The following is a 27724-nucleotide window of genomic DNA, read 5'->3' as shown; positions in this document are numbered from 1 at the left end:
ACAGTTTTAAAATGGTAGATTAAAATTCAAAACTAATTTATTACATCTAAGATTTCAGTAGAAATGAGATGTTAGCTGCTGAGCCAGTCATTTAAAACTGGATAACATCCACTCCCAGATTATCAGCATACCCACATCGGTCTTGAGAAAAGGGTCATGTTATAAATCATTTTCATATTACAGTTTAGACGACATTCAGAAATATTCCAATTATTTAAAATCAAAATAATTCTAATCCTGTAAGGATGATCTGTGCAATGAAACAGCAAATTGCCTTACTGGAATGATTTTTAATTGGTTTTTTGTCTACAAAAGGTTCTTTCTCTCTTCTCTCTGTCTCTCTCTTTCTGTAGTCATCTAGCAACTGAGAAAGTGCATGGGGTAATTTGTTCACAATGAAGTAGGAAAAGGTTTAAAGGAGCCAATATATATATATTAAAGTTCACTTCATTAGTACAAATCTGTGCTTACTGTGCACCAATCAGATATTTATATTGAATGAAGGTAGTCCACAACATGCTTTCACTTGCACCTAATTATTTGTAACATATTTTAAACATTAATCTATGATACTCATTGTAAGATAAACAAAACTGTTGCCTTAAGTTTTCTGCTCTGATAAGGTAAATATCCTTTGTTTATCTTGTAAGCTGCTTTAAGGGTAGCTGACAATATTCTGATATTGCTCAGTGTTGGCAGTAAAGTGTGAATTTCCCCCCATAAACATATCACTACATCATCTATCTGTATAAGCAATCCAAATGAAATAGGTAATGTGTTGTTCACACAACCTATTCTTATTGAGATTTTTGCTCTTTTCTGAAGTAATGTTCAGAATATATTAAGCTTATTATCTTCCTCCAAGCCATTTGATAGGTAGCAACATTGATGCCCTGTACCACTCTTTCATTCCATCTCCGGCATTGCCTCTGCATTATATTTTTTACCATCTTTGGCATTGCTGGCCCCCTCCTGACCTTAGGATCAGATGCCATGTGGGTTAATGCTGCTGCTGCTTGTGATTTTAAGGGATTTTAATGTTTAAAGTTTATAAATTGTATTTACCGTATATACTCATGTATAAGTCGATCCGCATATAAGTCGAGGCACCCAATTTTACCTAAAGAAACTGGGAAATTTTATTGACTCGCATATAAGTTGAGGGTGGGAAAGGTCCATCAGGAGGCAGGGTGTTGAGCCGGCAAAGGAGCCACAGCTGGAGGAAAGGAGCGCCCCAGAAGCCTTTGGGAGGCTTTTTAAGTAGGGGCGAGGTGGGCGCACGCGGGTCTGGGGAGAGGGAAAGCAGCTGAAGGCAGGAGAAAGCGAAGCAGAGAATGCCTCAATACTGGAGCATTGCCCTTTTAAGAAAATCATAGAGTCAGGCTGCCCTGAGCGGCAGCTTTCCTGAAGCCAAGCTTTAGACTTAGAGCCTGCAAGAAAGAAAGTATGAGTTAGTGAGGGGGATGAGGCTTCGCGACTCACGAGTAAGCGCTGCGGCTCTGCGGGGGGGACCCACGTATAATTCGAGGGGGGCATTGTTCAGCCTAAAAAGGGCTGAAAAATGTGACTTATAAGCGAGTATATACGGTAATACTTATTGTTGTATTGCACTTGAATTTGTTATTGTATACTGCCCAAAGCCCCTCGGGGATTGGGTGGTCTATGAAATATAAATAATTATAATAATTATAATAATTATAATAATTATAATAAAACTGTCTTTCTTGCCCAGGCATGTGATTTTTCAATGAAGTAGATTATTAAAAGTTACTTCTATTTATTTTACATAGCAGATAAATTTATGTCTGCTTTGGTCACTACATGTGATGTTAGTATACATGTTTTGATTTAGTTAATTTTTGTTGCATGATTTATCTGTTAATTAGTTGTCTTCATCTGCCAGATAGTGTTGTGGGGTATGAATTATGTAACAAAAAAGCTGGGGGAGAAAAATCCAACACAACCTAAAAAAACAAGTGAGGAACCAAGAAGATTGGGAAATCTAAAAACTATCCCTTAATAGTGTGTGTGTGTATTATTGCACTGTGCTATATTCTAAATAATAAAACACTAATAAAAATCTTTACAGAAAATGTACATTCATATCTGAGAACACATATAATACCACAATATCATAAAATATGTTACAAACACCCACAAAGCCTCAATTTTAATAATCAAATGCGCAATATTTCAGGATGTAACACATAAAAGAGCTTAATAGACCTGATGTGTTTGGATCCAATTGGATCTTCAGATCATTAAAACAACCCACACATACATATTATAAAACTATTCACAATCCACACAGTCTTATTTATTGTCCAGTATGTTTTAAATAGGTCAAAGAGACATAAAATTGTGCTCCCATAGATATCTATGACATATATTATGAATCTTACAGGTTTCAATCCACCATGTAACTTTTTAACAGAATACCACTAGGGATGCAAAATTAGCAAATGGTGTTATCACAGATATCTATGACTTACATTACAAATCTTACCAGTTTCTATTCACCAGCTAACTTTTTTCACAGAATATCACTTGGCAGACATTCCCTGGACTGTACTAAAATCAGCTATATGTGGTCAAGAATATACCGTATATACTCGAGTATAAGTTGACTTTTTCAGCACATTTTTAATGCTGAAAAAGCCCCCCTTGGCTTATACTCACGTATATACGGTAATTCCAAGATGGTCACCGGAGCTGTGGCACACAGAGAAAGGAGATCACACCAGCTGTGGCAGAAGCATTTTGCCTGCATCCAACTTTGAGTATTAAATTCACCATTCCCTTTTGTGTTTTTATGTAAAGCTAGGCTTGTAAATCCTCCAGCTTTGATAAAGCCACAGTCTTTGCAATTAGAGTTGCTCCATTGGCTTTGAATGCCGTGTGAGGTATTACTCTGTGCCCTTGAAATTTGTGTTCTGATAGGCATGACATCCTCTTGGAGAGAGATTCCATTGCACTTGTAGCATTTAAAGACTGCAAAATGCAAGTCAAGATTTGTTACTAGTAAATCAGGTCAAGCTGAGTTTTTGTGCAAATTCCTCTCTGTAAAGCAGTACAAATTAAAGCTGAAAAGAGAGGATCTTACTGTTCTAAGGACAGAAATACCCTCTGTGCTATTTATCAAGTGTGGTAGGAGACAAAGAGACACTGTAGATATTCCTAATGGCTAAATCTTACCTGTGAATAAAATATGTCCCTGAACATGCAAGGATAAAAGAATACACTGTTCACAAGGTGGTGCTAGCAAACAGTATCTGCTTCCTTTAAAAACTGCCTTGCCTAATGACACTTTAAAAATTCTAGTGAGCCATTTTTGAGGGAGGCCTTGTGGGTATGCACAGTCTTTGGCATGAAGCAGCCAGACAGTCTCCCTTCTTGCCTTCATCCTGTTTGTCCTCTGATCATGAAGATTGCTTTTAGTCAACTTTTCTTACAACCAGTGAGATACCTTCATGAATTTTATTGGTATCTATTTTATTTTTGAAATTTACCACTAGCTGCTGCATTTCCCACCCTAGACTTATACTCGAGTCAATAAGTTTCCCACTTTTTTGTGGTAAAATTAGGTGCCTCAACTTATATTCGTGTCGACTTATACTAGAGTATATATGGATATATCAAAAAGCCAGCTGGTAGATTACAACCTGTAAGATTCAAAACACGTAAACAAGACTATGGATTGTGAATAGTTTTATAATGTGTATGTGTAGGTTGTTTTAATGATCTTTGAAGAAGATCCAATTGGATCCAAACACGTCAGGTCTTTTAAGGTCTTTTATGTGTTATATCCTGAAATATTGTGCATTTGATTATTAAAATTGAATTATAATGCTCATAGTCATTTGGGACTATTTTCCACTGCAGAAGTACGCTACTTTCTGTATTGCTGAGCCACAACTGACCGCACATTAATCTTTCCTTGGAAAAGAGTGTAGAACAAAAGACAGAGAATGAGAGAAACATATATAATGCATTGCATCTGCTTGCCAGGTTATTATATTTTTAAGTCTGGCTCTTAGCTGCACCATGTAGGTTTTAAATTAAATGGATTTAGTTTAAATGTATTCCCCCTTCACATGTAGAACTTTCAGTATGAATTGAAGCCAATATAAAATGTTGTACGTTGTGGTCTGTTGCAGTAAAAGGTGTAGACAGATCATGGGAACCAAGCCTGCCTGAATAGGCAAGGGTTTCTTCATGCTGAAAGTTGTATACTTTATCCTAAATTTCTTTATCCTTTATCCTAAACTTTATCCTAAATTCCATTGTAAAATCTAGTCATGAATGTTAAATGTGAGCTGGAACTTATTAAGCTACATTCACTGCATTCAAGATTTTATTTAGTTAAATTTATTATGTTTCTGAATGACTATTGAAATATGATCTGCTTTCCTTGTTTATTTTATTTAGTTCATTATACCATGCCTTTGGAACTTCAAAGTGGATTGTATCATTCTGCTCTCCTTGATAATTTTAATAACTGAATTCAGTCTTCAAATGTACCAGTTAAAAATATTAAATATTAAGCAATAATATTTGTCTTCACTTTTTCGTATATTCAGTGAACAGGGGAAAATAGGCTGATCACACACACACACACACACACACACACACACACACACACACACACACAGGCTCATTCCGCACATGCAGAATAATGCACTTTCAAACTGCTTTCAGTGCTCTTTGAAGCTGTGCGGAATGGCAAAATCCACTTGCAAACAGCTGTGAAAGTGGTTTGAACACGCATTATTTTGCGTGTGCGGAAGGGGCCACACAAAATTGGAAATTGGAAAAATTGATACATTCCAAACTAATGCGGAAAATTTTTACTAAAGAAATTGAAATAACTATAGCTGTATTACTGATGCTTTAATCCAAAGAGTTGGATTGTAAGATATACTTGCAAATGGATCTCCCAAGCTCCCTACTTGTCAGTTTGCCTGACAGGAAGTTCCCAAAACTCAAGAGAACTTCTGGAGCAGCCTGTGAAAGTAAGAAGTTTTAATCAAGGGGGGAAAGGACAACTATGCTTGTTATTCTCAGAGGTGTTCCAGAAATTCTCTTGGAAAAACAAAATGTCTGTAAAATACTTGGGCATAATCCAAAGTATTAGCATACTTCTAAAAGTAGTTGTGACATATGTGTACAGGGAGTTAATTTTATTTTGAATATTTTATTTATCCTTGGACACAAATATGTGAATGAATACATGAATAAGTGGACTTTATTTTATATTTCATCAGGTAAAAGGGATGAGAAGATTTGTCAAAAAATCATAGTAAGAACAACTATAAGGAAACATGATTGTGTGAGTCGAAGCCCCGTAAGTACACCTAGCTAAAGTTTTTGCATTTTCTAGTCATTATGGACCATATAAACAAACCACCCAGTAAAAGGTGTCTCATAACTATGTTGCATAAATACCTAAATAGGTCCCTGACATCTGGGAAATCTCTTGTCTTAGCTGTGTTCTCCTACTCATAAATGTGTTTACACTTTAATTGCCTCTCCCATCACATGACACAAGTGCTGACCTTTTGCTCTTGGAATAACATCAGAATCCAGAGGAGTAGAATTCAATCTAATTATGTTCACCTGACAAATACATTGACTTGTCTAACTATCCTCTTATAAATAAAGAGTGCAAATAGAGTGCATGTACTTTCATAACAAATGCAAGTAAAACGTCTCTGATCTAGTGGTTTGCATTCTGATATTTATGATCCAAACCAAAGTTCGAAATTTCCTGTTTAGTTTTGTTGTAGGTATTTCCACACCAAAACTAAACAGGGAATTTTAGGCACTGTTTTGGATTGGAAATAACCGGATATACAATCTTACTCTGATTGGCAGCCTTTGAGAATAGATATGCCTTGGTACAGCCATACTATTAGAATACCCTTTAAAGGAATTAGTTGAAATATGATCGCTCAGTTGTGTGAGTCTTTCAAGCAGTAAATACATTAACAGAGAAATAGTTGTAGTTCAATACTAGCAGCATTACAGTACAGCATTACAATAAACATTTTGATTGACCATTTTCTGGTTTAGAACTATATTTGAAATGACATCTGAATCAGACACATCAACAAATTATGGTTTATGACTTGCCAGTAGCCCTGCAAAGAAGAAACTGCAGTTTGTTAGTGCCCAGGGCTGCTGATGTGGAGTATTGGGGATATAACAATCCCAAGGCCCAAGTCAGTTTGAGGGCCTAGTGCAACTGGAATAATCAAATGTGTTTGTTTTCATTTTAATGAAGTTGAGTCCTTCAGTCTCTAGTGGTACAGAAATGGCAAAGCCGAGCAACACAGATGCTTAGTCTTCCTGGATGGTGCTGTTTGCAGCATTTTTAGCAATATTTTTTTAAAAAGCTTTCTCTGACTGCAAACCTTTAAAACTATGAGGATAAGGAATACATTTTCCTATCATGAGTTGTTCCTAAACCCATCAACCAACATGGTGTGCCTTCATTTCTTCCCTCCCCCACCATCTAATGCTTTTGTGTTTGCCCCCCCCCCACCCCCCACTTCTAGCTTTATTCCTTCTGATCCTTACTCTGGATGGGGAACTGAAACATGGATTATAGTAAAACAGAAAATATCTGTTCATGTTATGCATAGAAGGGGGGAGCGCCAATTAAAATTTTCCGGGAATCTATCAAAGTAGCGAAAGAGTGATTCCCCACTTCACACATATACTTTTATGCTCATTGTGGTTTGCATAAATCTGGAGGTTATAAGTGTGGATAGTGAATGCCTTAGTTTCAGTTTATATCAAAGGAAACAAGTCAAATATGTAACTATAACATATGGTGTAAAAATATATTTTAAAAACTTAATTAAGGCACATTGGAAGTCTGAGATTAGAAGTTAGAACTACAGGGTATCCTATATTGCTAGACAGCAGGCCTTTCCCCACACAGCAGTTAAATTGTTTGCAGAATTTTTTCAGGAGCTTTTCAAAACTTTTGTTTCTGTGGGTTTTGTCCATATTCTGCCTTTTAAAACATTCTGCAGACATTTTAGCTCATCAAAACAAAATGTTTCAGGTAGTTCACACAGAAAACCTCAAAAGTATATATATTTTTTAAACCATGCATGCGTGGATTTGATGCTTTGAAGATCTGAATTTTCAAAGACATGCCAATTTTCCTGTCATCTGATTGGGTATCAGTGTTGTCGCCTTTTCTTCTTAGATTCTATTGGTCAGCATAGCATAGTCATATTTCCCATTCAGCTTTCTGTTTCGGTTTTAGAATGGGCAGGAGAAATAAAACATTACATATTTGCCCACATAGCAAGGAAGAAAATATTTCAGAAAAAAGAATCACTCTAAAACAGGTTTCATATAGAACATTTTAAGACTGGAAATAAAAGGGTTTGGGGACACAAGGGGGGAAAATAATGCAGAATTCCACAGAGGAAACATTTTATTTCCTGCCTTAAATCCTTTTAAAATGTTTGTGCGGAAAGGGCCATATTAAAATTACAAAATTAGACACAAGGTCAATTATACAAATATTGAGGGCCACATGCTATGCAAACTGAGCTGATGATATAGAGAATCCTCAGGACTGCTACAAAGAGAGCAAATGATTTTTTTTACAGTCTAATAAGTAGAAGAGAAGGGCATTTTTGGTGGAAACAGTTTGGTTGAAAAGAGCTGACTCTGCTTCTTTAACACAATTATGAATTCTTACATGAGCTAAAAAAATAGAGGCTTAGAAACTACTGAATGATGTGAAGTAAAATTTATTATTTAATAATATGCCATTTTTCCTTTAATGTTTCTACCTAATGGATTATTATCACTCAATTCCCGATAAGAGATAGCCAAGTTATTTATTTTGTTATGATGTTTATTTTGGATCAGGAGCATGGGGACAGATAAAACCTTGCCTGAAGGCCCATGGTGGCTCTTGGCAGTACTCATAAGAACATAAGAACATAAGAACATAAGAACAAGCCAGCTGGATCAGACCAGAGTCCATCTAGTCCAGCTCTCTGCTACTCGCAGTGGCCCACCAGGTGCCTTTGGGAGTTCACATGTAGGATGTGAAAGCAATGGCCTTCTGTGGCTGTTGCTCCCGAGCACCTGGACTGTTAAGGCATTTGCAATCTCAGATCAAAGAGGATCAAGATTGGTAGCCATAAATCGACTTCTCCTCCATAAATCTGTCCAAGCCCCTTTTAAAGCTATCCAGGTTAGTGGCCATCACCACCTCCTGTGGCAGCATATTCCAAACACCAATCACACGTTGCGTGAAGAAGTGTTTCCTTTTATTAGTTCTAATTCTTCCCCCCAGCATTTTCAATGAATGCCCCCTGGTTCTAGTATTGTGAGAAAGAGAGAAAAATTTCTCTCTGTCCACATTTTCTACCCCATGCATAATTTTATAGACTTCAATCATATCCCCCCTCAGGACGTCTCCTCTCCAAACTAAAGAGTCCCTAACGCTGCAGCCTTTCTTCATTAGGAAGGTGCTGCAGTCCCTCAATCATCCTCACGCCCTTCTCTGCACTTTTTTTCTATCTCTTCAATATCCTTTTTGAGATGTGGCGTACCAGAACTGAACACAGTACTCCGCGCGGTCGCACTCACAGCTTTATATAAGGGCATGACAATCTTTGCAGTTTTATTCTCAATTCCTTTCCTAATTATCCCCAGCATAGAGTTTGCCTTTTTCACAGCTGCCATACATTGAGTTGACATTCCCATGGAACTATCAACTAAGACGCCTAAATCCCTTTCCTGGTCTGTGACTGATAGCACTGACCCCTGTAGCATGTATGTGAAGTTTGGATTTTTTGCCCCTATGTGCATCACTTTGCATTTTGCTACATTGAACTGCATTTGCCATTTCTTAGCCCACTCACCTAATTTATCAAGGTCCGCTTGGAGCTCCTCGCAATCCTTTGTGGTTCTCACCACCCTACATAATTTGGTATCATCTGCAAACTTGGCCACCACGCTACCCACCCCTACTTCCAGGTCATTTATGAATAGGTTAAAGAGCACTGGTCCCACACGGATCCTTGGGGACACCACTCCCTACATCTCTCCATTGTGAGAATTTCCCATTTCCCATTGTGAGAATTTCCCATTGTGAGAATTTCCCATTTCCCATTTACTCAATGCCTAATGGGGAACTCATGAAAATTGCAGTTCTAACTCAATGCTCAGAGTAAAAGTGAAGAAGGGAATGAACACATCTGATTACTTCCTCCTTGTATTGAAAAAAAGCATGGCTTGTGTAATCTCAGTTCAGCCTACTAACTGCTTTATCTGATGTCTTAATGTTTTTAAAAATATGGACAAAACGTTTACTTTCTTTCCTTTTCTCTAACAGATAAATGTGGCTTCTTGTGATGGAAAATGCCCCTCTGCCACAATTTTTAATGTGAACATTGATAGTCATTTGAGATTCTGTAAATGCTGTCGGGAAAATGGAGTACAGAATTTAACTGTACCACTCTACTGCTCAGGAAATGGCACTGAAATTATGTATGTCATCCCGGAGCCTACAGACTGTTCATGTCAGTGGAATTAAGAATGAGATTAATTTTGTGGATGATTACGTTCAGACAGGGAATTTATATGTTTATTATTGGAATTATTCAGATTTAATAAATATATAATTAATATATTTTTCTAATCTTTCAGACACATTAATTCAAAACTTGATGCTGTTACAGCAGCAAAAGATTATATATTGGCATGTATACACCAGTTAATTAATTTTAAGGTAATTTACTTCTCTTGTTCAGATATGAGGACTGATTAGTTCTTGGTAAGCGTTAAACTGTTAACTACATAGATACTAATGGCTGAATAGTTTTAATATACAGCTTGATCTTGCTAACCAGGCTGACTACTCCCCACTTGTTGTTTCTCTTGTTGCTCAAACCAAATCAAATAATAAATAAAAAATTAAATGAAATACTCTAAACCTGAGCTGGGGAAGTAACCAAAACACCTTTTACTATGAGATAGCCTATTGCTTCAAGGCTGAAACAACTAGATAATTATAATTGAAGAGGAAAAAAAGCAGAGACCCAAAGGTCCCACTAGTAATCTGAACAGTCCCCAGGGAGTCTCATCAATCAGGCACAGCAAAATAAAATAATTATTTAAAATAAAAATAAAAATGTAAAATAAATGATGTGGCATTCAACAATACTACTCACATGGAATAAAATTAATTTAAAACATTTACATTTACTAATTTAAGTCAAACATTCTATGTGATTTACAAAATATCTGTTCTGTGACAGACTCCATAGAAAGTTCATACACACACAGGTTAAGACTGCGAAGCAAAAAGGCATGGTACACTCCTACGCTAGAGAATCTCCACAGTGCACATTATCCTGAAGGAGACATTGGAACTCAGAACAGAAAAAATTTCCAGAAACAATCTAGCAATTGTCAACATTGGGGAGCATTGGGGTCTAGCATTCCATGAAAAGCTGAAATTGACCAGTGATAGCATAGTCCTGCTCCCGTTCTTCTACCTGGATGCTACTATTTCAAGGACTGACATTTATTTGTAGGAGCTTACTGTGCCTTTTTGCTTCACAGTCCTAATCTGTGTTTGAATGAGATTTCTATGCGGTCTGTCATAGAATGGGTACTTTGTATATTAATATTTCAACTCGCTCTAGCAATAGTATGTTTGACTCGTATTTACATATTTTGCTGCATTTCCTGTAGTGTTCATGTTTTGGTGTATCTATGGTCATGAGGTACTTGAACTCTACTAGTTATGTGGTCTTACAAACTAAATACCAAACAACCAAAAAATCTCAAAAGAATATCTGAACAGAAAAGAGAGGAAAAAAGCAGATACAACTAAACTCAAATATTAAGCATTAAAACAAAACTTCTCAGAGCAGAAACTTCCCACAGCTGGAATGCCACCCAGCCAAACCAGAAGTTGGTGAACAAGATCTTCCTTACGGATCATTATAATTGGAGAACTTTTATTCTTTCTTTGCTCTTTCACAGGCATTAATCAATGAATATAATATACTTAAATGCAACCTATTGCATAGTTTAATATTTATATATCATTTTTAACTTTAAAAATATATGGTGTACCAATATTCCATCTATACTCTTGTTTTCTAACCATGCACATGCTACTTTTTTGGTGTCCTTTTTGGGCAGCCTTATGTAATTAAATATTATGGATAGTTTTAAAGTATATCTGAAAACTTCAAATTAACCATTTTTGCAATACATTTTATATTTAAAGTTTTATCAAAAAAGAGAAATAATATTTTCTATATTACCTTTGGTTAGGAGATGGCAAAAAACCTGATGAAAATACATTTGCTTCTGTTAACTAAAAAGAAAATGCACCTTGATTTCTTTGTTTTTGCATTTAAAATATTTTGCCAATGTTCAAACTGAAATATTTGATATTATTACTATTATTATTATTATCATTGTAACTGTTCTGCTATAAGTCATGTACAATTTTCAAATACTGTATATATTTTGTATGCTACATGGACAGTGATAATATCACAATGAACTGGGAAACCTACAAACTAATTAACAAAACCAAATGGGACTGGAAGTTATTAAGAAGAATCTGATGGTTTCTATTCAGGACGATACATCTGGGGTGAGATTTTCACATGTGAACAATCCCCTGTATGAAGTCTTAGATGGTATCAGTCATATGAAATTTTTTAGAGATGGTATATTTGAACTGTCTTCCAATTGAGAACTAGTTGATAGACATGGCTAATTAATTTGGACTCATCATGTGGTGACATTGATTGTGCAAACTGTTCACAGTTTAAATGAATTATAATGGATTTTGTTTTAATTTAGTAAACTATACATTACTTTTAAACACAATGCTTGCTTTGATATATGTAGTACTGCAATTCAATTAATAAATACATTTTGAAAGACAAATAGCTAAACTATTACTTGCTATTACTAAATTATTATAAAACTAACAGTAAAGCCCATTGTGGAAGAAAATGCAGTGGGCTCGAGAAAAATCGGGGGAGGGAGAGCAAGCATATTCTCCTGCAATGGCTTTTACTGCTGCTTTACTCTCTCCCTCTGTTTTCTATTTGTTGTTTTCTATTTGTCTGTTTTCTATTTGTTGATGATCCCGCTGTTGGCTTGCTGTTTGAGGTGGGGGAGGGTGGCTGAGGACTGGGAAGGTATTTGGTATGGGAGAGGGTTGGCAAGGAAATGGGGAGGTGTGTGCTGTGTCTGGAGGGGAGGGTGGCTTGGCACCCAAGCCCTGCTAGGCCTGGCTTGGCCTTTGGTGGGTGGGGAGAGAGCAAGTGGGAGAGTTGGGAGGCTTGGGCTGGACCAGCAGATGGCAAGTGTAACGAAAGGCACTTATATAAGTTCTGCTTTCTGCGCTGCCACCAATAATATTTTTCTTCTATAGCCCACTCAATACTGATTTTCCACACGGCCACCACCCTGACTGGGGAACACAGACACACAAAATAAAAGACTGGAGAGGTTTTTATAGCACAAAAACTTAAAACGTTTATTTGCTGGCTTAAACAGAGAGGCTTCTCAGGTAAACTGGAGAGGTAATAAGCGTGTTGGTTTCAGAGAGAGTTTACTTAAGCTTAACGGTTACTAAGTAAGTTTGGTTCTTAAAGCTTAGCGGTTACGGATAAAGTTTGTTTTCACGCTTAACGGTTTCAGGCACTTCACTTTAGGTTTCACAATGGACACTCGCAGGTGTCACTTCACTCCAGATTTTACTTTAAAAAGGTTTCTCAAAGATGTTACTGTTAGAGGTTTTCCACTCCCTCATAAAAATAAAAGTACTCAGTCCGCTGTTCCTCCTCACAAAAATACCACACTCAAGCTGCCCTGTGGGATTCAGGCATACAGCCTCCCTCTCCCACAATCCCAAAACTTGGCCTCGCTGCCACAGGATTTGGGCCTCCCAAAAACTGATGTTCCCTTTGAGGACAGACCCACAGACTTTAGAGGTTTCCCTCACAAACCAAACACCTGAGGGCGGACACTCGCCTCCAAACTCAGGGTTTTAATCACTGAATAGCCTCCTCAGCTATTCCTAACACAGCAGTGAGAGATCTCTGCGGATGCTCTTCACTCTGCCTCCTGCAAGTACCTCGGAGGGCACAAAACGCCATACAGAGCCAAAACAGTCCCAAGACTCCAAAAGAAGAACCCCTCAGCTCTAGCGCTGACAGTTTATAAAGACTCTGCCTTTTTTCCTCTGGCCAATCAGGGCTGGCCAGGGCTTAACTCTTAAAGGGGCGGGTCCACCCTGTAACCTGAATGCAGTATAAGTGCATTCGTCACAGCAAGCCACCACTGCCCCACTGGACCCAACTTGCTGTTTGAGGCAGGGAGAGGGTGGAATGGGAAAGCTTAGAGTGGGGGGAGGGTAGAATGGGGAGGTTTTGGGCTGGCCTGTGGGGCAGCGGACAACAATCTGCTGTTGCCCCACTGCCCTGGATTACTATTTGGGGGTTTGGAGAAGGTGGGTGAGGGAATGAGGAGGCTTGGACTGGTGGGGTGTGTGTGTTTCCAACAAGACCCAAGGGCGCGCCCTCTCCTGGGAAAGTCCAAGTCTCTATAGGATATTCCAAGGGCTCCCTGTCAGGACTGTAAGAGTCTTCTGACTGGTTGCCCACAGTGAGACCCTGAATGTGGAGTCCTCCAGCTTTTCTCTGACAGTCCACCAGTAGTGGTTCAGTAGTGGTTGTTGATCCAACCTTAGAACCACAATTGTTCTTGCTACCAGCCTGCATCTAGTTTTCACTGATGTGCAGCTGTTCAACTCCTGCTGCAACAGTTTCCACATCGGGCGGTTCTAGCACCAATTCCGCTATATAATCCAAAAGCATAGGGGTAGTTCCTACCCCAGCCAAAAGGTTGCCAGGGCCCCCTTGTTCGAAAATCATAATTGTTGATAAAGCGTTTGCAACTTCAGCTGGTGATTACAGTATGAAACTGGAAACATGAACAATGCAGAACTGTCTTAATGTCAGTCCCCTACTCAGAGAATAAAATGCTTGGAGATTTTCAAGGATTTTATTGAAGACATATGAGAAACAGAAGAAGACAGTTCTGGCGAAAAGGTGCCAAGCAGTTGATAATATGGATAGCATAATCCCCACCCCCCACATGGGAACAGAGAGAGTCAGAAGTGTCCAGCCTGGAGGCCCTTCCCACCACAGAACTCCAAGGCCAGAATCATTGATAGCAACGCACCTGCAAAGGCGAAAGCACTCCCAGACATCCCCCCCCCGCAAGAGCATCCTGACAGTGGTCAGTACTGTTACTAGAATCTTAAAGGTAAGTACCGTTTTTATTGCTGACATGTAATTATAATCTCTTTATATTACAAGAACACTGCAGAAATTGTCTCTCAAATATTTATGTGATTGTTTATAAAAAGCATGCAATATTCATGTGAATTGCATGTCTTGAGCCTTGAATCCATCTGACTTATTCTTGCAAGAGGAGTTTCCTAACATTGGTTCTAGTGTATGCTGTATGTCATAAGCTAAAAGGAAATGCAAAATGTTGAGAGGGCTGTGCTGGACAGCCTTACTATGGCTAATGTTATGTGTGCAAATTTATCCTGACACAAATTTGGCTACAATCTCATGCTTATATATCCTTGCCTGTGCATGCAATGTGCCAATGGATGGCAAGCTTCATCCCCTTCCCTAATGTGTCATAAGCTTCTGCCAGGTTTGGCTCAAAGCCACTCAGTATCAAGAACATTCCTTATTAAAGCAAAGTCCTTCCATAACTCCTAGTGTTTCAGGCTGCTTGACAATTATTCCAACCTTATCCTAAGCAACCTGCCCCATTCCTGCCAAACATGGGTTAACCCTGGGCTCACTAGAAATAGTTTAATTAACAGAAAACATTGTCATTTGGGGGAGGAGGTATTTAATTAACTTAGAACAAGCTGTTTTGTTTGTAAAAAAAGTTTTTTGCTGATTACTTAAAATTGCTCTGTTTTTAAGTCTTCATTTACAGCTGACTGTTGCAAATGTGTGCTGGAAAAATTTGTAATGCAACTGCTTCATACTTGGATGTCTCCAGACAGTCACTGAATGTGTGCCCCTACCACATTTTAACCTTTGCACAACAATCTAACAGATTCCCCATTCAAGAACAATGTTTATAAGTTACATAAGTTACAGTGAATGCAAGTATAATTTTTGTACAGTGTATATGATTTTTGCTTACATGAGCATTGAATAATGTTCATATTACATTAAACATTTGAAACCACTCATGTATCCAGGTAGTGGTCTTTAGTTGCATTTGTAAAAACATACATTGGCTCTTTTTTATGAAGCATGTGAACGCATGTACATGCAAGCTGAATATTTGTTCCCTAGAACATGTGAACAGGACTACTGTGATACCCAATTCAGTGATAGCCAGTGATACCCAATTCAGAAAGCATAAGGAAAGCTGTATACATTTGCATCCAAACAAAACAAGATACAAGCAAAAAAAAAAGTATTTGTGCTCTCAAGCACTGGGATGGTGGAAATGCCTAGGCTTCAAAAACTCAATAAAAAGTTTGTAAAGTTTTAGAAATGAATAGTTAGAACATCGAATGCAGTTTGTCTTCAAGTTTTAAAAAATCCTTTCCATGACTACTTGAGGAAAATATGGTTTTTGTAGCACAAATGCAGCCTTAAAGATATTTAGATTTTGGGCAACAAATGGATAAATGTGAATTAATTGTTCTAAAACTGATTATCCAGGGATATCCTAACAGAACTTCAAGCAGACGTGTATCATGGTTTCTAAAATTAGATTCATTTTTTGTTTATAGGATGATATCTTGTTGGCCCAAGATATTTCTGGAGGGGGGGGCTGAGGGGAGTTGCGGAGGTGGTGGGACCCCATGCTAGCAGATCTGCCCTCCCTGGGACACTTACCCCTGTGGAGGGGCAAATCTGCCAGTGGAGGGCTATCACCGCCCTTCATTATGTCCAGTGTTCCTGCACCCCTGCCAGATCCACTGGCATAGCCGGGGCATTCTAGAGGTGTAGCTGGGGGTGAAGCCAACATTAGTCAGCTTCCACCCTAGCTTTGCCTTCTGGGACGCTGGCGTGAAATCACATTGGTACTGTCTCTGACTGCCCCAGGGCTCTGGATTGGGTTGCCCATACAGTTTCTGAGAATAGTGTGATATTTTTTTTTGGAAGGACCTGCTACTAGTCACATGCAGAGAGAAGGTGCTGCATCTTTTGCCTCTTTTTGTATACAAAAAGGGCCAGCAGGATGGAAAAGCTCAGTTACACAGTGGTGGACAGGATTCTTCCATAGCCCTATCAGTTTGAATGTATTGTCGACTGGCTTTCACGTCGATCATTAGGTTAGAGCCTGGAAGACTTACAGCATTTTCCTGATCGCTAGAGCCTGTGGCTGGCATCTTCAGAGGATCATGATCCTCTGAAGATGCCAGCCACAGATGCAGGCGAAACGTCAGGAGAGAATGCTGCTAGAACACGGCCATACAGCCCGGAAACCACACAGCACCCTATCAGTTTGTTCCTCACTATTCAGCTTTTTCCTGACCCCAGCTTTCTTAATCTGCTGCTCACAACTTGGCCTTCCGTCCTCGACCTGGGAAGGTTGACGACCACTAAGGTAAGATACCAAGTCCCTGGGTGTAAGTTTTCACCACTTTGGTAAGTGTAGGACATCTCAGGTGATACTCTTTTGCCAAAAAGGAGGTTTCCATTGGTAGAGACCTTTAGTTCATATGAGCCCTGTGGGCCAACCACAGAAGCACACTAGGTTATAAGGTACCACAGAAATCTGCCTGGCCAAGGATCCTTTAATGTTAAGCTTCATTAGTTTGGAAGTGTTGTCAATACTGAAAAGAAAACTGAACTTTTTAAAGTTCTTCCGATTTTTTACAGCTATGTGTTGTTGTGTGTCACTTTTATCCCCTAAATTAAAAAAACCGAGATGTGCTCTGCAGAATTTTTGAAAAATGAAAGGAAATATATGTATGCTTCAAACAAAATGTTATTTTAAAGTAAAAATTTTTGAAGGGAAAAAAAGTCTCAAAACAGTGGCACCTTGAAAACCAACAACATTTTCTTTTTGATCTAAGCTTCCATGTGACTGCATGAAGAAGTGGGAGTGTGGGCAAAACTTATACCAAGAACAAAACTTTCTTAAAGGTGCCTCTGGGCTCAAACTTTTTTCTGCTGCTCCAGACCAGCACTCACCAGAATCTGTTTTCTAAGGAACTTAGGCTTCCTGAGACTGAACCTGTTTCTGTTCTAAAGGGAGGGAGAAATCCCCTCCCCATGAAGCCTCCCAGTTTCGCTCTCCACTTCTAAGCCGTTCGTTAAGCCTCGCCCTCTTTTCCTCTCCCTCCCCACGTTTCCACGGAGACCTAAAAAAGGAAAAAGAGCCAAAGCGTCCAGGACAAATGGGAAGAGCAAGGCAGAACGATTAACAGCCGCCTTAGCGAAAGGCACGAGTTCACAAAGGCGGGCTTTTCTTCCGTGGGAGAACAGGTGTGTTCTGCGCGCAGCCGAGTTCTTGACGGCCTTGTTAGGCTAGGTTGCCCAGGGGAAGAAATACGAACCACTTGCTTGAGCAGAGGAGCGCGGAAATTCGAAAAGGCTTTGCCTTTCCGCGCGATGGTTCTTTGGGGGAAGGAAAGGCTCAAGTGGATTTGCCCGGGTATTTGAGGGTTTTCCTTTTCCCGGTAGATGCACGCATGCAAAGGAGGAAGATGGATGGAGTCGGGTTGATTCACTGAAGTTTTTTCCCCCACAGTGCCCAAGAGAAGCTTCCGGCAAAATCGGGGGCGAGGGGGGGTGGGTAGGTAGTTTGGTTGTTTTTCTGTTGCTTGTTACATACCATTAATTTGTGCCCATTTCTGTACCTATTTTTTCATCTTGTAGGATTATGGGATGTGCTGATTTGTTAACACTGGAATAGACACATTTATTTGCCTTGAAAAACAAATTGCCTACTAGGTTAACAATGTTGTGGCATGAGTTTTAATAGGCAAGAATGTTCATCAGATGTATTCTGATCATTGGTACAATATTTCTTACCTGCTTTTTTGGATTGCACTCACGCTTAGCAATTTAGGGGCTGCCTTAGTATTTTAAATTTTAAAATGAGAGGAGCACATAAAGCTCCTCTCATGCTGAATAAGAGCATTGGTCCATCAAAGTTAGTATGATTGGCAGCATTTCTCCAGAGTCTTAGGCAGGGATTACCCATTATGTAATTCGTTCAACTGAAGATGCCAGGTATGGAATCTGGAACCTTTTGCATGCTCAACAGATGCTCTATCACTAAGCTACAGCCTCTCCCAAGTACAACAGGGGCCCCTTCCTCAAGACGCCAAGAAAAATAATAGCCAAACCACTTTCACAACTATTTGCAAGTGGATTTTGCTGTTCCGCACAGCTTCAAAGAGCACTGAAAGCAGTTTGAAAGTGCATTATTCTGCATGTGCAGAATGAGCCAGGTTAGCATATGCCTCTCATTCCCCTAAATTAGTGCCCCCAATGCTATAATTTATGGTGTTCTAAACCCAATATCTAGAATAGAATCCCAAAGTTTCAGATTAGCACCAATTCTATCAGCCTCTGTCAGCATGGCCAATTGGCCATGCTGGTAGGGGCTGATGGGAATTGTAGTTCCTGAACATCTGGAGAGCCGCAGGTTCCCTACCCCTGATCTAGAAGTATAAAACATTGCTTAACATTCCATTATTTTGGTTAGGGTATGATGCTATTTACCCTTGGAGGTGAGGAGGCATGGCTGGAAATATATAATTTGTCCATGCCCAGTGAGCTGAAGTTAATCTTTGACCTGGGTGTTGGGGGTGGAAGGAAGAGGCAGGAACATTCTGCTGGCCCATGGAACAGCTGTTCTGAGGGCCTAGCCTGGGTGTTGAGGGGCCAGGCCGACTTTTGGGTATGGGGGGAGGTGGGAGGGCTTCTGGGGGCCCGCAGAGCAGGGGTACTAAGGCACCTCTGCTCTGTAGGCAGGAGGGAATAGAATGTCACTCACCAATAAGGGAGCAGGACTCACTTCATGAGTCCTGATCCCTTGTTGATGAGGGTTCACTGTCATGACATTTGATTCCTTAGCCCTTTATTGTTTAGGATAGAATATACAAATGGAAACTTGCCATTTCATTTTCCGTCCCACTATTTCCTCTTTGTCTTTCATGAAAGTCCCTGTAGCCACTTCCCTTTTTCTGCTTCCTTTTCTCCTTCTAGGGTTGCCAATTCCTGGAATCAGAACAGATCTCCCAATTACAGAGACTACTTCTTCCAGTAGAGTCACTAGATCCAGGTTGGGAAATGCCATTAGATTTGGTGGTGGAGCCTTGAAAGGGTGAGGTTTGAAAATTGAAGGAACCTCAGCATGGTATAATGCCATGCAATCAACTCTCTAAAGCAGGTGAAGAGAAGGCCCCAGAAGTCAATGGTGGGATTCAGCAGGTTTGCACCACTTTTGTAGAACCGGTTGTTAAAATGGTGCTTGTAAACAACCAGTTGTTAAATTATTTGAATCCCACCACTGGAACTGGTTGTTAAATTATTTGAATCCCACCTCTGGTGATGCCATAGACTCCACCCTCTAAAGCAGCCATTATTTCCAGGGGAACTGTCTCTGTAATCTAGAGAATAGTTGTAATTCTGAGTGATGTTTAGTTGGCAACAAAGGACGTAGGTAAGGGGGGAGGGGGGTTTCCCGGGTTTCACCCCTCCATTACATGTCCAAAACTCCGCCCGCACATTTCTGGGGTTTTTTTTTGTATTTTTAAGTGTTTTTATTTTTGGCCTGCAGGGGGCGCAGTTTTTAAGCTAGCAGCACCACAATTTCTGGGATTTTTTTGGGAGACTCTCCTGATGATACAACCCAGGTTTGGTGAGGTTTGGTTCATGGGGTCCAAAGTTATGGACTCCCAAAGGGGGTGCCCCATCCCCCATTGTTTCCAAAGAGAGCTAATAGGGGTTGGGGGCTACACCTTTGAGGGTCCATAACTTTGGACCCCCTGAACCAAACTTCACCAAGCCTGGGTAGTATCATCAGGAGAGTCTCCTAAAGATACTCTGAAGGTTTGGCACTGCTAGGTTAACAATTGCACCCCTGACAGCAGGCACCCCCCAAATTTGCCCAGATTCTCCTTTTAAATCCACCCCCTTGGGCATGGACTTAAAGGGAGAATGAGACATCCACAGTTTAAACATTGAAAGTGATACTGTTTCAGGTTGGGGGATAATCCACCTCAAAACAGCATCACTTTCAATGTTGTTTTAACTGGGGACCCCAGATTCTCTCTTCAAGGTGGATTTAAAAGGAGAATCTGGGCTCCCTAGTTTAAACACCATTGAAAATGATTCTGTTTGGGGGTAAATTCCAGCATCACAGCGGCAGCCTATGGGGGTGGGGAAAAGCAAAACTAAGATTTTGCACTGGGCTACACCTGTGCCCAGAGGGGAGGGCAGAAGGGACTGATGCCAGGGGTGAGGTTTGGGGAGGCGTGGCCACACCCCAAGGGGCAGGTGGGAGCATGACCCCTCCCCCCAAACCCACCCCATAAAAATCTATACCTAGGTCACTGTTGGCAACCCTAGTTCCCCTGGATGAAATTACTGCTTTGGAGGGTGGAATCTATGGCATTATGTCATTCTGAGGACCCTCCCTGTTCAAAACTCCACCTTCCCTTGACTCCACCTCCTGAATCTCCTAACCTGAAGTTGGCCATCCTATCTCCTTCCCACCCAACAGCCAGCCTACCTTTATATGCCCCTCTAACTTAAGCTTTCCCTCTCCCCCTTCCACCTGGTAGGTTCTATCTAGAAAACTATGGCCCAGTTGTATGGTGACAGGTACTAGGCTAGGCCCACTCTAACTGCTTCACTGCACTGCTTTCATCGGGTGGCTGTTGTTGAACAGTACCAAGCCACCAGACCTAGTTGAGTCATGCATGTCAGGTGAAATCAATTCACCCAGAAGTTGCCAACCAGGCATAGGGTTGCCAATCTCCAGGTGGGACATGAAGATCCTCTGGAATTACAATTGCACTCCAAACAACATAGATCTGTCCCCCTGGAGAAAATCCCACTTTAGAAGGTGAACTATGTCATTATATCCTGCTGAGGTCTCTTACCTCCCCAAATGCTGCCCTCCTCATGCTCCACAACTTGGCGCTAGTACTCTTAGTCAGGCCTGGCCTCAATGAGTCTTCCTCAAAGGCCAAAATTGGTCTAGAAATGACCCTGATACCTTTCCTTGCCACTTATTGAGAAACTGAAGCCTGTAATGCTGTGGCTGCCTAGCAACAGACATTGAGGAACTCTATTGCTTAAAGCTACAGGTGCTTCTTTTATTATTTTTGGTTTTTAAAACTTTGCAATGATTTTTTAAAATTTCACATTCTCCTGCAAACCTGGAGCCCTTTTTAGGTTTGTAGATCAATGTGGTTTGACCTTTCACAGTTCCAGTTACAGGATTTAAATATTCAATAATTTGGCTGACTTTGCTATTGTAATATAAGATTATATTTGGACTGCAGGCTCACTTAAGCTACTGGTGACATTTGATTATGCATATATCGCTCTCGAAATAAGACTTACATTGCAGTCTGAATATTGCTATTTTGCAAGAGTCATAAATTTAAGGTGAAATGCAATCTGAATACAAGCAACTCAGAACTATTATTAATTTCTGTTATCTTAATTTTTACAAGTGTGTGACCATAGGTTAATCAAAAGTTTTTTTGAGTGATTCACAACAGGCATTGAAGCCAAAATAATAACTCCATATGGACAAAACTATTTGGTTACTGATTATAACACAGTATATGTTTCAGGTAAGGAATACTGTTTTTTTTGTTTCTACTATCGATAACAATGTTAACTATTTTTGAAAGAAAGTTGTACTTCTAAACAGCCAAAGAAGTCAAGGTCCCTGCCCTGCAGAATGGAGAGGGGCCTTCAGCTTGTGGCATCAAAAGACCCCACATTCACCATGAACCTGGTGGTGCCAATAGGAACTGGTCCTACCGAACCTTCTGAAGTCCTCACCATTGGTGACATGAAGACACCAGTGGATAATGACTTCTTGAAAGCTTTTGACATTCCTGACATTGAAACAAATGAGGCCATCCACTCTGGCCTTGAGGAGACAAAAACCCACATAAAGCCCATTCTGGTCGAAATGGTAGCTTTCCATGTCCTTCCCCACAACAGCATCCCCACAGTCTGCATCGTCATAAAGAACAGGGTCTAAGTGTGCTTTGCACAATTGAATTTTTTCTGCCTTCCTCTTCTCTGATTCTCCCATAGTCCACCCCCACTGCCCAATTTGTCTTGAGGACCAGGCACCCTTGGAGCATTGCGGGATGTGGCTCTTTAGCTAAGATATACATTGGACTGCCTTTATTTAATGCATACTTTCCCATTGTATTGCAGGCATCTGTTGATCTGGAGTGTGATAAAACTGAAAAGCCTTCCAGAGCAGTTTTGTTAGAGTGGCCAAAATTTCCAGAGGGAATACAGCCAGAGTTTTATACTGTAAAATATCAACCATCAGATGACTTCGTCCGAAAAGTAAGCTTTGTACTTCTATACTATTTAGAAGGATCTCGGGATAGTGCTAGAAAACAGTAGTGTTCTCATTAAAAGGACACTTGGCAGAAGCATAGCTTTAGGTCTTCAAATGTGATTTAAGAAAATACAGTTTAACATTTGAAAGGATAGTATCTGTCTCTGTCATCCTATGGATGAAAGATAAAAAAAGTATGGAAAGAGATATTTTATGAGGAAGTTCCAGATCAATATGGTTAACCTTTATTTATCCTGAATGTTAGTCCTGGGCGAGATGGTTGTTTCAAGGTACTGCACCCACAGTAGCTGGGTTCTGTAAGTTCTGGATTCCAAGAGCAATGTAGTTCTGTAAGTTCTGGATTCCAAGAGCAATGTAGCAATAAAACATATTGATAGAACTTTTTCTACCATTTTTTTTTTGCCCAGAACACCTTAAGGGACAGTTATTCCTGGATCTGGTATTTTATACATTCAGGGTTCTATTGTCAATAGTTTAGCCACAGAGTTGTATTAATCCTTAAAATAACATTTGTATTATAGAATGTAAAAGGTATTTCTACAACTCAATTAAGAGCGCAGAACCTTACAATTTTACTAGAAGAAGACAAGCAATATGATGTAATGGTACAATCAGTGAAGAATGGGAAAATTTTACATGTGATATCATTCAAGACGCGTAAGTGCAAGGAAAATATGGGGAACAATATATGATCTTAGGGAATTTTCTTTCTATGATAATTTAAACTGATAATTCAGTGATTGGTAACCTCTACTTGTGTGTGCGGTGAAGTCACAACTGACAGCAACTTTGTTGAGTTTCAACGCAAAAGACATTCAGAGATGGCATGCCATTGCCTCTATCTATGTGAAGTGAGAGAGTTCTGAGAGAACTATAGCTTGCCAAGATTACACTGCAGGCCTTATGTACAGGAGTTCTCCAGGTTAGAGTTCCACTGCTTCTAACCATTTGTGTAATCATCACATTGTTTATCCAAGCATAGCTATTTATCAATTAGCACATTAAACTGTGTAGTAGGTAATTTTACACTTTATTTATCTGCACAATTCATGTTTAGCATAGGAAATTCTCTTTTTCTGTCCATTAAATTGATTTTTAAAAAATTAGGTTTATTAGGAATTTTATTTTCCTGTATTTCTATTATAGGAGGAATTTCACAGCAGATTGTCAAAACACTTGTGACAAGTACTAGTGTATTGTTTAATTGGAAAACACTGGCTAATGATTTTTCTGTTGGAATTTCACATAATAATATTTCTTGGACTTTTGAACACAATGAGATTTTTTATGAATGGACTGATCTGAGACCTGCAACTTTGTATACTTTTACATTTGAATTTAAACAGCTGCACTTGGAATTTATGAATGTGTCTCAGACACTGGATATTCAAGTTGAAACGGGTGTGTACTGAAATTCTCATTATTGCTTTCTCTTGTCTGAAAGCACTTATTGTAGTTTTTTGTGTGGCCATTGCCTTGGAAAAAGGGCTACAGATGTGGGATATGAGCTGCTAATAGGAAGAATAAAATACCTAATTTTAATAATGTGTAGAACAGCTTAAACTTACTTAATAGCTATAGTTTTTAAGAATGGGCTTGAACTCAGTAGGACTTGCTTTTAAGTAAACATTATTAGAACTGAAATATAATCAGATTTAAGGACAATTGTATCAGATTGTGGCCTAAAGTACACGTCTCTCCAGCTGTTCAGAGCTGTGCAGGGAGGAGAGGTAGGTGAACAGGAACACCAGAGGGGCCAGAAGTGGCGCCCTCATGCCAGTGCGCTTTATACCACGCAGGCGAGAAGTTGCCGTTTTTGGAAAAAACTCGCTCAGGGAGTGAGTTTCAAAAGCAGCGTTTTCGCACTGGTTGGGGGGGGGCGAGCATGGCGCTGCTGCGATGCAGCAGCACCAGCTGTGTGAATAAGGATGTGTTTTTTATACCATCGCTAGGATGCTGTTTTTTGGCCTTGCGGAAATGGCCTAAGAGAGTCACACCAAACCAGACAAATACCTTAATCTTTTATAGATACAAATAATACATATGTCATAATTCATAATCATACCTGCATACATACTCCTATAGTCATATTTCTCCCAGACATTCTTTCTTCCTTTGCATTAAAATCAAACTGGCTAGTCTGATTCTCTTACACAAAAGCTGGAAATTTCCTCTGCTTTTTGGCTCATTTGTCCCTTCCATAGGCAGGGCAATAAAACTGAATTCTGTCTTTCTGGTTTTCAATCAAGATAAACAGTTCCCAACATTCCTAAGGGTGGAGTTTTCCCATAGAGAAATACATCTTCAAGGTGTAAGGATTTCACATACAATTTATTCACTTTAAAAGGTTAAAAATGATTTTCGCAATTATAATACATGTTTCTAGTATAATGCATGTTATATATACTTTTCATTTTTTTTACTATCATTTCAGTGTTCATTAAAATATAGAAAAACACCTTTTCAATTATCTGATCAGATTCATCTCTCTTCTTAACTTTTGATCTTTTCATTTCTGTGTAACCCATTTCACGTAACCCATCTTATATAGTTAGTTGTGCCTAACAGGTCTATAAGATATGCCTTTTGTCATGGTTTAGCAGCAGTGGCATAGGAGGTTAAGAGCTCATGTATCTAATCTGGAGGAACCGGGCTTGATTCCCAGCTCTGCTGCCTGAGCTGTGGAGGTTTATCTGGGGAATTCAGATTAGCCTGTGCACTCCCACACACGCCAGCTGGGTGACCTTGGGCTAGTCACAGCTCTTCTGAGCTCTCTCAGCCCCACCCACCTCACTGGGTGTTTGTTGTGAGCGGGGAAGGGCAAGGAGATTGTAAGCCCCTTTGAGTCTCCTGCAGGAGAGAAAGGGGGGATATAAATCCAAAACTACTCTTCTTCTTCTTCTTCTTCTTCTTCTTCTTCTTCTTCTTCTTCTTCTTCTTCTTCTTCTTCTTAGTTTCATGATCTTTCTTAGTGATATGATCTTTCTTGCCTGCATGAACAGTTTGCCTAGAGAGAAAACCCTCTTGAATCTCTGATTATATAAATACTTTATTCTTTAATATCAAATACAATTTTCAGGCCTATTCTCCTTTCCCACACCAGCTTGTAGAAATTCAACAAATAAGTAGTAGAATTTTATTAAACACTTTGGGGGAAATGGGATAGGAGGTAATGCAGGAAATAAGGAGGTAATGCAGGAAATAAGGAAAGAAGCAGTTTTACACTTAAGTATGAACTTATTTTCAAAGTTCAGCTTAGATGGTGTTTGGCTGAGTATTAAGACTTCAGTTGGTCACAGAGTTCTTAATGCTTAAAAATATGATATAACCCAAGCTAGCACTCAGAGATTCATGTATTCACTCTGATGCCTATAAACTATAGAGAATAGATACGTTTAGTATTTGTAAAAGACATTTGGTGTTGGGGGGAAGAGACTACTGGGGAAGGAAGGGACCCTTTTCTTGCCAAGAAGTGGAATTTACTTCTAGAGAGAGAAGAATTCCTAGTCCAGGCTCCAAGAGCAGACAAAGTTTGTCTTCTGAAGAGAATGGGTAGAACTGAGGGAACTGACAGTGAAAGAGTATGTGTCAAAGAGATACCATGCTCTAGTCAGAAGAGGAATTTATATTGGGTGTGGGAGAAGAATTCCCATCCCTAGTTCTTTGGAAGGGTTTACTTCCAAGGCTGTGAAGTGATCCTAAAGTTTGGCTCATTCCGTACATGCAGAATAATGCACTTTCAAACTGCTTTCAGTGCTCTTTGAAGCTGTGCGGAATAGCAAAATCCACTTGCAAACAGTTTGAAAACGCATTATTTTGCATGTGCGGAAGGGGCCCTATATCCTAAAACCCAGTGAAGGAGGAACCAGTCAACAAATAATGAAAAACATATGAACAGTAAACTAACAAAAGAAAATGAAAAAAATGTGAGAAAGGGAAGGGAGGCCAGCTAAAATGGTGCTGACCTCTATCATAGGCCTGGTGGAATATCTTGTGTGCTCCTTAGGTCTGTCACAGCCTTCCAGGTTTGGGGGGGGACTGCATACATATGTCATAGGTAATCAACGTCAGTTTTTACTGGGATTCTCTATGTAAAAAAGAAGGAGTAAAGGAGGAAGGAGATGAACTCATAAGCCCAACCCAGGTTCACAAATGCTTGCTTTCTTGCTTGTTAGAAGTTTGAATGCAGCCAAATGTTTTGTTTTCTTATGAAAAAATTTTTTTTGCAACTTCTTTAGCTGATAAAGTCCTTTGGAATATATAGCATATATATGTCTGTCTTTAGGTTTATGTTCAGAGGGTTGGACAGCTTTCAAACAGAGCTGCTATAAAATATGCAAAAGAAGTATGCCTTGGAGTGTAGCACAACAGAACTGCCAGTTGATATCAAGTGGTGCACATCTTGTTGATGTAAAAAGCAAAGAAGAAAGCACATTTCTGTTTGCTTATCTGCAGTCATTCAGTCAGATCACCATGTTGTGGACAGGTCTTAATGACATTAAGGTCAGTGTTTATTAACTTAGCTGGTGTTATGAAAATTATTGTGGTTAACAGATGAAGGGTAGAATATGGATCTGAAGTTGCTTGGATTCAAATTTCACTTCTGCCATGAATTTACTGTGACCTTTTCTGCATGCTCAAATTACTCCTAATTTCCTTGGTAGTCAGTCCACAAGCATTTGTATTAGTTTGAACAGGGTTCTTCTGCACATATCCCCTCTCTGTGCATTTGCAGTTGTGGAGTCAGTTTATTTTCTTCTACATGTAGTTTAAATAATGAGAATTTTCGAGGAAGGATGCTTTTGGTGTCCTTATTGGAAACATCACAGCACCCTCCTTATTTTTTTAAAAGGCTCTAAAAGGTCTATAACTTGGGGTTTTTAAAATGATATTTAGAGCCTTAAAAATCTTAAATCAATTGTTTTGGGAAGGGGAAGGGAGCAGTTTAACAAAAATGACAACCCAATAATTGAAAAGTGGGCAGGACAAAGAAAACTTGTATAAATATTACACACAAGGGAAAAGTTTTCTCAAAATTAGCTTCCAGAAAAACAAATAAAAGTGATCTTAAAGG

At 39.5% G+C, this 27724-nt stretch overlaps 1 protein-coding gene across 1 annotated transcript in view; it reads left to right on the top strand.

The window, feature by feature from the left end:
* The window catches only part of OTOGL (otogelin like), a 145599-nt gene extending 133656 nt beyond the window's left edge, over positions 1-11943 (top strand). Inside the window, exons 56-57 of the mRNA XM_048501557.1 lie at positions 5265-5344; positions 9374-11943. Of these exons, the coding sequence (XP_048357514.1) occupies positions 5265-5344; positions 9374-9574 (281 nt within the window). The 3' untranslated portion in view covers positions 9575-11943. The remainder of the gene's footprint in view (positions 1-5264; positions 5345-9373) is intronic.
* The last annotated feature ends 15781 nt before the right edge of the window (positions 11944-27724 follow it).

The sequence above is a fragment of the Sphaerodactylus townsendi genome, linkage group LG06, assembly GCF_021028975.2.
Source record: "Sphaerodactylus townsendi isolate TG3544 linkage group LG06, MPM_Stown_v2.3, whole genome shotgun sequence".
Taxonomy (NCBI): domain Eukaryota; kingdom Metazoa; phylum Chordata; class Lepidosauria; order Squamata; family Sphaerodactylidae; genus Sphaerodactylus; species Sphaerodactylus townsendi.
This window is presented reverse-complemented; position numbering and strand designations above follow the sequence as displayed.